This window comes from Ascaphus truei, chromosome 5 (assembly GCF_040206685.1).
Source record: "Ascaphus truei isolate aAscTru1 chromosome 5, aAscTru1.hap1, whole genome shotgun sequence".
NCBI classification, from domain to species: Eukaryota; Metazoa; Chordata; class Amphibia; order Anura; family Ascaphidae; genus Ascaphus; species Ascaphus truei.
In genome coordinates this window covers 73,290,133-73,301,098 of record NC_134487.1, presented here as the reverse complement: position 1 = coordinate 73,301,098, position 10,966 = coordinate 73,290,133, and the positions used below count along the sequence as shown (strand labels likewise).

At 49.6% G+C, this 10,966-nt stretch overlaps 1 protein-coding gene across 1 annotated transcript in view; it reads left to right on the top strand.

Annotated features, from left to right (window-relative positions):
- Window positions 1–4,032: 4,032 nt before the first annotated feature.
- Window positions 4,033–10,966, top strand: part of IFRD1 (interferon related developmental regulator 1) — a 35,437-nt gene continuing 28,503 nt past the window's right edge. The window contains exon 1 of the mRNA XM_075600020.1: window positions 4,033–4,343. Coding sequence (XP_075456135.1) covers window positions 4,307–4,343 — 37 coding nt within the window. The 5' untranslated portion in view covers window positions 4,033–4,306. The remainder of the gene's footprint in view (window positions 4,344–10,966) is intronic.

The window sequence follows — 10,966 nt, the reverse complement described above, 5'->3', positions numbered from 1 at the left end:
TTAGCACTCTTCTTCAGACTTGAGTATACCATGTAGCAGAATCATCCATGTAGGGTATTATGCCATATACAATTTAATAGGCAATGAGTGCATAATTCGGGGGGGTGCTTTCTTGACCCTACCTCTCTGGGTCTCTTGTTTTGTTATAGGAATAGTCCACAATGAAAAGAGTCTCAAAAGTTAATCGTTAAGAAAGTGCTTGTAGGAAAAAAAAATAAAAAGAGAAGGCATTCTTCTAAAAGGATCTCAGGAGCAGCTGCAGCTTCACAGGACACAGACCAGGGCCAGGAAGAATCTATCAACAAAAAAGGAAAGCACAAGCTCCCGTAGAGTGATCCCTATTTAATAAAATATCACTGAACATGAATTTCAGAATTAAAAAGCGTGTCCTATCAAATAATGTCAGACGTATCAAAAATGTACGTAAAAAATAGGCAAGTAAAAAAGACACAAATTAGTGTCATTCAACATATGCATGTGCCCTTACAATGTAAAAGTGGGTGTGAGTAGCCATGAACGATCCAGCAGTCTCTAGGACAGTGATTACCAACCGGGGCTCCGCGGAGCAGTCCCAGGGGTTCCGACTGGCCGCCCCAGCGGTTTCCTGGCTCTCCCCGGCTCCCCAGCTCATCCTCTCCCAGGTTTCCCCGGCTCTTCACTCTACCCCCGAGCCCGCACACAGCCGCGTTCTAGGGCGCGCACGTGTGTGTACGCATGCGCGTGCCGCCCGGCTCTTCCCCTCCCCCCCAAGCCCGCACACAGCCGCGCTCTAGCGCGCGTGTGTATGCATGCGCGTGCCGCCGCCTACTGCCCGCCCGCCCACCACCTGCACGCCCGCCCGCAACCTGCACGCCGCCGCCTACTGCCTGCAACCTGCCCGCCCGCAACCTGCACGCCGCAGCTTGAGGTGGAGAAGAGAGGGAGATGGGACATGCAGGGGGGTGGGTGGTGATGTGAGGGACATGGGACATGCAGGGGGGGTGATGTGAGGGAGATGGGACATGCAGGGGGGGTGATGTGAGGGAGATCGGACATGCAGGGGGGGTGATGTGAGGGAGATGGGACATGCAGGGGGTGATGTGAGGGAGATGGGACATGCAGGGGGGGTGATGTGAGGGAGATGGGACATGCAGGGGGGGTGATGTGAGTGAGATGGGACATGCAGGGGGGTGATATGATGGAGATGGGACGTGCAGGGGGGGGTGATGTGATGGGACATGCAGGGGGGGGGGGGTGATGTGAGTGAGATGGGACATGCAGGGGGGTGATGTGAGGGAGATGGGACATGCAGGGGGGGTGATGTGAGGGAGATGGGACATGCAGGGGGTGTGATGTGAGGGAGATGGGACATGCAGGGGGGGTGATGTGAGGGAGATGGAACATGCAGGGGGGTGATGTGAGGGATATGGGACATGCAGGGGGGTGATGTGAGGGAGATGGGGCATGTAGGGGGGGGGGTGATGTGAAAAATGTATTGGGGGGTCTTTTAAAAATGTATTGGGTGTCTTTTTTAAAAATGTATTGAGGCGGTGGGGGTCTTTTTAAAACGTATTGAGGCGGTGGGGGTCTTTTTAAAATGTATTGAGGCGGTGGGGGTCTTTTAAAAATGTATTGGCGGGGGCGGGGTATTTTTATTATGTATTGCGGGGTGGGGTTACATGTATTTAGAGGGGTGGGGTTTTTTGGTATGTATTTTGTGGCCTGCCTGCAGATATCACCAGTCAGTGAAAGGAGGAGGCAACCACCCAAGTGCTGGATCGTTCACGGAAACTCACAGATAAGATGTCATCCCACCTTTACATTGTAAGGGCACACGCATATATTCAATTCTTCTATTAAATTACACTATTTTGTCTCTTTTTTGAACATTTTTGATACTTCTTTGTCCTTATCATTTGATAGGACAGGATTTTGAATTCTGAACTTCATGTTCAGTGATATTTGATTAAACATGGATCACACAATGGGAGTTTGTGCTTCTTTCCTTCTGTGTTTGTAGTCTTTATTGAACCTTGAGACTATAAGCAGGTTTCTGGGGGCAGATCTAAGGAGATATGTGCTGTGTACAGTAGGGGCGGCTCAGATAATTAAATTGTCCAGAAAGTAGTTGAAGGTAAAACAGGAAAGATGTATATTACCTCTGAACATGAGGGATAGCTAACCAAGTTCAGTTAACATATCACAATGGTGGGTGTTGAAGTCACATAGTAAGACAAAACGGCCTATAGAGTGCTAAAGAATGTCCAGTCTGCAGATGCGAATTCAGACGGCTGTACCATACACAATATCTATATCTAGTGTCCTGAATCTTATAAAATAAACGATATCTAGTGTAATAACATTTTTTTTATATATTTCTCTATGGACTCTCATCAAGCAAAAGAGAGAACTTTTAAGAATTGAGAAGAACTGAAGAAAATCTCCTACCCACTTTAATGTAAGAAGAGCTATTAACAAGAACATGGCATAAATACACGATTGACTAAGGCCGCGCTTATAGTGCGTGCGACGGTTGGCGGCACCCGTCGCCGCTAGCAAAGTTGTCATTCGCTTTGCGGCGACATTGCGGTCGACCAGGTCATTGATTAGTTCAGAGGCTGTCACATGTGGCGAAAGCCTCTGAAAAATCAAATTTGACCGGCTTCCAAATTTCGCGTCGCTGCCGTCGCGTCACGCTTACTATAAGCGCACACAACAGTGGCAATACATTTTTTTTCGGGCGACGTCGCGTCGCCGGCACTATAAGCGCAGCCTAACTATTGAATAATGATACATATATATATATATATATATATATATATATAAAACATACCCGTATATATATCATAACCCTTGATAAAGTCTTTTTAGACGAAACGCGTAGGGCTATGGTAGTTTTGTCCCTTGGATTTTATTCACTTGCTGGACTATATGCCTTATTAAAGGCAATTGGAACTTTGCAACCACTATTAGCGGCAATTGTGGCTTATTACATCCACGGAGAAACTTGTTTATCCAAAAGTGAAAGCGGAGCGTCATCACGCAGATATCGCGAAATTTCTAGCCGAGGAGGAGGAGATCTACATGTACTGACGTCGGAAGCAGACGGCGTCCTTTGGAGTGGATCCTGCTGCTAACAGTTCCTGAATTATAGTTCCAGACGAGGATTTTTACCCTGACATGCCCATTTTATTCTGTGATTTCTTAAGTAGGATCTGTGCTTACGTTGTGTGTCAAAAATACATACATACTTCACCATATTTGGCTGTCTTCTCATTTTAGATCCCACTCAATCCAGGATTCTACAGATTGGACTTTCATTGCATTATAATTTTATTTGTTTTTATTTACATAAGCATTGTGGTTAGTGGTTTGCGCCTTTTGTTTTTTCCTTACCCATATATATATTCGTTTTTTTTTTTACATTTTCATATACGCCTATTGACTACATAGCAAACTAATCTAATCGTATCAGCTACAAAACTGTAGCAAGATGTCTCAAAATAAAAATTGCCATTGATTTCAACAAGATTAATTTTCTTAAAGAAGTCCGGCGACATGTTTGCATCACTTCAAAAGCCGAGAAACTTTTATATCCCGAGCCACCGGCTCCTTTAACCAGAGGGAGCTGTGAGGCAGGTACTCTATATCCTCCTCTTGGAGTCAGTGCTCAGCACCGAGTCAGCTCTGCAGAGCCTCACTAACCCTTTCCTGCAGAAGGAACTGCAACCACTCGGGGGCCATTTTTGATTCTGGCATATTAACGCTACGTCTGTGACATTGACCTTTTCTTATCCGTTTTTTTCCATTGAAATATACAGTACATGCAGTTTACGTGACGTGGAAGTAAAAATGGTTGTGAAAAATCGCCTTCCTTTGCAGACTTCTACCGTTGAGCTAACTTGGCTTTTCCCAAATGAAAAATGGCAGTCGGTTGCTCCGCGTTAGTCACGTGCTATTATTTCATGCATTGTGGTTGGCAGGTCACGAACTTGAATAAACGTCACTGGCCCGCCCTGCTGACGTCAGCACAAACGTCTATAAAAGCTCGAGCAGCGGCGTCCTCCGCATCAATCCACGGTTTCGAGAGGGAAAATGTATCGTCTTCATTTACAGGCATTCACCGGCATTTCATTCACTTTCTCTTCCTTCAAACATTTTTCACCACTGCCGTTAGGAGATTCAAACCTTATTCCTGAGAGACGTTTTAGTAAAAAGTGCTATTCTATCGGCTGATTTTGACTGAAAACGCCGGCTCCGAGGAACCAGAGGCAAAGTCCGACACACCGCGAGCCAGAGAGAGAGAGCGCGACACCGCTCCGCCGACATGCCTAAATCCAAGAAGAGAAACGGCCGAGCCCAGGGTAAGTGTCCGCAATCCCTTAACCAGACGTGGCCGGCTGGAGAGCCCTGGCAACCGTGTGCGGGGAGTGCGCAGAGCACGCTGGGAGTTGTGGTCCACAAGGTTCTAATCAGACGTAGCATCACGAGGTAAAACTGGGTTGAGATATACTACAACTCCCGTGATCCCGCGCGAAGGACGAGCCTGGGCAGCCTGCCAGCCGGGGATGCGTGGCTGTCACTGTCTGACCGCCATGGTGTGTGAGGTGATCGGTAGGGCCCCGAGGGATCGGAGGGGATTCGTGACTTAAAGCACATGGCTGGTTCTCCCGCGGTCGTTACACTGGGGAGGATCCCTCTGCTCTAGCGCACAGCTCAGTACGCGGGTTCTGTCCTGCAGCCCGGCGGGAGGGGCGGTAATACACAGCGGCACATACGCACTGTCTCCTCTGCTGGGGGGCGGCAGAGCTTAGCTCGCGCCAGCGGTGACGTCAGATTGTTTGGTATTTTCCTGGCTCAGTGTCGGGGTCTCTGCGGTTTTACAACCGGGATCTCTGTATATAGTGGCAGTAACATGTTTATGCATTTAATCCAAGCCACCTCCTATATTTTTGTGTATATATATTCAAGATAAAGGTTTTGGATCTAACCGCACTCCTTTTAGATAATTATAGTTGGTGCCCTTTTTTCTTTGTAAGGTGCAGGCTGTTGAAGAGTGGCTGGGATCCCACTTCTGTCACGTAGTTAAAGATATGTCTATCATTTATTATTGCTACAAAGTATAATTAAAAAAAATACATTACTCTGTACCCCATTGTACCACGCTGTGGAGTGGGTTGGTGCTTTATAAATAAAAAATACATATCTTTGTTTCTAAATATAGACTGGGCTTTTCATCAGTGTTTAGTTAAAGCTCCCCTTCTGTGTTAGGCCGAGTCCATAGACGGACAGGCCGTGCTGAGGCGTGCGGACGCTCCGCGCTGAGGATGCCTTGAGAGGGGGCTCACGCGAGCGTCCGCAGGTGTGCTGACAAGTTGGAGGTTTCAGCCGAGCGCCAAGCTGTTTTTCAGCGCGCTGTCGGCTGAAAACCTCCAATCACAGCAGCGTCAACGTTACGGCGCCGTGACATTGACTAATCGCCCGCGACGTCACTGCCCCACCTCCAACCACCTCCCCCGGCTCCCTTCGCACACGCTGGCTCGCCTGCAAGTCCGTGCAATCTGAAGCAGACGAGCCTCAGCGTTAGCGCGCCTCCGCTCTCCCCACACCTCTATGGCCCGGGCCTTACGGTTATTGGCTATGAATAGACTTGGGCTGCGTCCCTGCTGGCGCTAACCGTGCTCATGCTTGAGCAGTGACGTCACCAGCTCTCCAAGCATGAACGCCGGCTATTTTGCTATTTTGCAAGCGCTTGTGGGGGCTTGTTGAGCGTGCTTCAAACTAAATTTTTTGTTGCGCCAAGTTTGGGAACTAAACTCTGCAAGCGCTCAGAGTTCTTGTGGTCGCAACCGTAGGCTTGTTTTATGAGCGTGCGGAAGCACGCCTGGTGTTGCGCATGCACGTGGTACGCACGTTTTGTGTTTATAGTTGTACGTTTATAAACAGGCCGGATAGCCGCTTTCAATGTAGTCTTTGCATGTTAACACAATGCCAGAGCTTCACATGCATCTGACGCTTTTCCTAGGTCAAGCTGATCACTCTTAAGGCTAAGGCCCCGCTCCCAGAGTCAGCGCACCCGCACTGCTGACAGGCGGTGCGCTGAGATACACAGACCGCGATATGCGGTCTGTAGGGAGCGGGAGGTGGGCGGGAGTGGGAGGTTTGACAGGGAGGGGGGGGCGTGGCTTGAGCGGAGGGACCCGCTACTCTTCCCCCCCCCCCCCCCCTCCCCGGACTGCAGGAGGGAGCTGCTACTCTCCCCCCACTCCCTCCACTGGCTGCAGGAGGGACCCGCTACTCTCCCCCCCCCCCCCCCCCCCCCCTCCCTCCACGGGCTGCAGGAGGGAGCTGCTACTCTCCCCCCCTCCCTCCCCGGACTGCAGGAAGGAGCTGCTACTCTCCCCCCACTCCCTCCACTGGCTGCAGGAGGGACCCGCTACTCTCCCTCCACGGACTGCAGGAGGGAGCTGCTACTCTCCCCCCCTCCTTCCACGGGCTGCAGGAGGGACCCGCTACTCTCCCCCCCCCCCTACCTCCACGGACTCGGGCTGGAGCACTCATACATACACACACACACACACACACACACACACACACACACACACACACACACACACACGCAGGCACTCACGCACTCATACACACACACATGCAGGCACTCACGCACACGCACACACACACACACACACACACACAGACACAGACACACACACAGACACACAGACAGGCATGCACCTGCTTTCACTCCACACTCCTCCCCGCTCCCGGAAGCCTCTCCTCCTCCCGAAGCCTTCCCTCCCCATTGGCTCACAGCCACACCACGTGACGCGTCAACGCTAGGAAACACCATTCTCTTGTGTCTCCTAGCGGCTGACGCGCCACAGCGTGTAGTCAGCTGTGCCGCCAGGGGGGACCGGGACCGGCTCGCGAGGATTCCCCTGCTGGTGGGGAACTCGCGTGTGGCTGCCCGCGCCACCGAGCGAAGCGGGACCGAGGCCTAAGTTAGGTCCCTGCTACAGCGTGCGTTATGGCATGCACTGCAGGGACAAGAACTGCCCTCAATGGGGCCAGGCCCACTATCTGCCTTGGCCGCCACATTGGCGAGCAGATTTCTCTGAAGTCAGGAAAACCATGCCCCCTGGCGGTTCAGCCTTTGAGGGCGAACCTGCTGGATGATGTCAGGGCCACGCCCCCGCCACGCAGCTCACCACAGATCGGGGATCACAGCTGCATGCGCCGGCAGGCGCGCGTGCTGTGCGCACACCGGGGTCTTGGCGTGTGTGATTTTTTTATATACATTTTATATATATATACTTTGTTTTTATATATATATATATATATATATAGATAGAGATATAGAGATATATATATCTAAACTTTTTTTAATCTTTGTTTTACGATCTGCGTGTCCATAGAAGTGTCAACAATTCAACTCTTTATAGCTGTATAACGTCGGCATTTGATTTTACTTAGCTTTTTATGAACCTCGAGTGTGTTTTAACTTAATGAAGAAATGTGACTATTTGGAACTTGACGTGTGGACCCTACAGCAAACAAAGGCCCCGACAGAGGTTGGACCCAACCTCTAGCTATGCCCAATTTCCAGTCCTGGCCAGCCGGGGCGGTCAAGGCTGTTTGGCCGCAACCAAAACGCAGCTGGGGCATATCGTGTGTGTGGTGCGTGTGTGTGGTGCGTGTGTGTGGTGCGTGTGTGTGGTGCGTGTGTGTGGTGCGTGTGTGTGGTGCGTGTGTGTGGTGCGTGTGTGTGTGGTGCGTGTGTGTGTGGTGCGTGTGTGTGTGGTGCGTGTGTGTGGTGCGTGTGTGTGTGGTGCGTGTGTGTGTGGTGCGTGTGTGTGTGGTGCGTGTGTGTGTGGTGCGTGTGTGTGTGGTGCGTGTGTGTGTGGCGCGTGTGTGTGTGGCGCGTGTGTGTGTGGCGCGTGTGTGTGTGGCGTGTGTGTGTGGCGCGTGTGTGTGGCGCGTGTGTGTGGCGCGTGTGTGTGGCGCGTGTGTGTGGCGCGTGTGTGTGGCGCGTGTGTGTGGCGCGTGTGTGTGGCGCGTGTGTGTGGCGCGTGTGTGTGGCGCGTGTGTGTGGCGCGTGTGTGTGGTGCGTGTGTGTGGTGCGTGTGTGTGGTGCGTGTGTGTGGTGCGTGTGTGTGGTGCGTGTGTGTGGTGCGTGTGTGTGGTGCGTGTGTGTGGTGCGTGTGTGTGGTGCGTGTGTGTGGTGCGTGTGTGTGGTGCGTGTGTGTGGTGCGTGTGTGTGGTGCGTGTGTGTGGTGCGTGTGTGTGGTGCGTGTGTGTGGTGCGTGTGTGTGGTGCGTGTGTGTGGTGCGTGTGTGTGGTGCGTGTGTGTGGTGCGTGTGTGTGGTGCGTGTGTGTGGTGCGTGTGTGTGGTGCGTGTGTGTGGTGCGTGTGTGTGGTGCGTGTGTGTGGTGTGCGCATACACCACAGCTGCTGTGAGTTCTCATCTTTCAATTTTCAAAGCTGTTTTTACATCCGATGCCTTCAGGAAACTGCATTTCAAATATTGTCCGGGAGGTTAAAATGAAATGCTCCCCAGAGACCATTGCAGTGTAAAGGTTACCATTGGTAACCGTGTAAGCGAAAGTATTTTTTAACACTAGAAATCCAAATTTTTTTTTTTTAAAGCAGGACATTCTCATGTCAAACACAAACATAGTTACTCATAGGCTTCTTGGCAAAGGGGGGGGGGGGTCGCTTGCTGCTTTAAGATGAGTCATGTATGTTTTGCCACAATCTCACTGATTAGTTAACTCATACTGTGCAACTGATCCCTACTACTGAGATGCGCTGGGACAGACGTAACAAGGAGGCATCCAGTGTAAGCTAGCTGCAGCAGTGCCCTGCAACTAGAAAGCTGGTCCCTTGTATTCCTGATCTGGTGAGCTGTTGCCGTGTCTGCATTGCTCTGATGCCAGAATAAACATCTTTATTTAACTCTCGTTTTGCCTGGTGTTTGCGTCCCTGCAAGTGGCTGGTCCACCGTGCACGAGAGCGATTGGGCGACCGTTACTTCGCGACGCAATTTTTTTTATTTTGCCGTGTGGCAGACGGGTCACGTGCGCAGTTCAGCCAAATAAGGCGAACCGCTCACTTGACGTTACGGGTAACCCTGTCACGCAATCCTACAGGCCTCGGATCACTTCTACCACAGGCGCGCGTGACGTAATGCGCTTGCCTGTTCTATAACCGAGGTCTAATACATTTGCCGGGTGTTGTGCCCAGGAATGCATTGCAATCTGGTTTAAATGCTCTGTTTAAAACATTCAGCAAAACCCTGAAAGGGCGATTTGGAGTTGAAATGTGCTTAAATATCTGACCAAATATTTCTCAGCCAAGTGAAAGAAGACTAGTAGCATAGAGAATCTAGATGGTGTCCCGGTTGTCTTCATTTGCTGCTAGACCATGGTTATATAAGTCAGGCATTTATATTTTGCAAATCATCTTTCTTTTTGCTTACTCATATGCTGTCTGCCCTGTGACACAAGATAGTGCTTGGAGCAGGCAGCTGAAATGGTTCTCAAATAGATTCTATCTAGGTGGCAAAAATCCAGCAAGTCGCATGGTTCACATGCATATTTTTATTAATTTACTTTTATAATTCTGTACCATCCCATATAAAGGATATTAGTTTTTGACACCAGGAAATTAAATGCTTTTATAAAAAAAAAGCAGTTTTGTCCAACATATAAATACTATTGCATTCTTTGTAACAGAAGTGTGGTAGACTTAATGTGACATAAATGTCTATTGTAATTTTATTTGTATAGCGCCCATATTCTGCAGTGCAATGGGTAGGGTAAGAACATTACATAGAGTATATCTAAATGAAGACAAATTTAGATGGTGGGAAGGAGGTTCATGCTTCAAGGACCTTACTGAGGGTGAGTGAAGGACAATTAATTATAGTGTCAAACTTCTCCAAATAGGTTTAGCTATTAACTTTGGGATGGAGTATGCGTTCCAGGATGATGGAAAAAAAGCCAAGAGTGTTGAATAGGCCTCATTGAACGTATGTTTGTTCTTGGGGAACCTTTACATGTATGTATGGTAGGAGTGTCTGATAGTGTAGGGTAAACAATTCCCGAGTTGGGGTGCCGAGTTGGGGTGCCGAGTTGGGGTGCCGAGTTGGGGTGCCGAGTTGGGGTGCCGAGTTGGGGTGCCGAGTTGGGGTGCCGAGTTGGGGTGCCGAGTTGGGGTGGTCTTGGAGATAGGATTGAGGAAGTAACGAGGGAGGTGAAGATGTGGTTCATGAGTGATTGCGGGTGGGAGAGTACTTGGAAATCGGTTCTAAAATGTTATAGTGGATTTTATGTATAGTTTCGTTTTAGGTGAACAGTGTCGAATTTGATTCTGTAGAGCAGTGTTTTTCAAACCTCCATGACCCGTGGCCACACCAGGTTTCTGAGACCACCTATTCTATTAGTATGCCAAAAAGTGCATTCCCCTGGATGCAAGTGCATGGGTTTTCCCCAAAACCTGGTGTGGCCATGCGTCACGATGGGGTTTGGAAAACACTGCTATATGGTATGTGGTAGCTAATGTTGAAAATTGCATAGTGGGGCAGCAGAAAGCAGTAGGTTAGGTAAAAAAGTGGCAGCAAATGTTAAATTGGACTGCAGTGATGACAGGAGAGACCAACTAGAATCGGGTTGCAATAGTCCAATGCACTATTGATTCTAATGATTCCCTCAAAATTTGTTCTGTTAACACCTTATAGAAATTATTGCCCTATCACCAGACTATTGCAAGCAAAACTGACTGATCCCAGGCAGTATAGTATCCTGAGCTCATGGGTGGAACACAACCTAATAAGGCCCCAAACTGTACCTCAGTGTGTGCAGACAGCATGGGTGGTATAGTTGACAATTACTGTGGGAGTTTCTAGTGCACACTCCCCAATGTCAGGACTGTGGATGCAAAGAATAGAGCGAGACTTTGGAAGCTTCTGCTGTAATAGACAGCTATA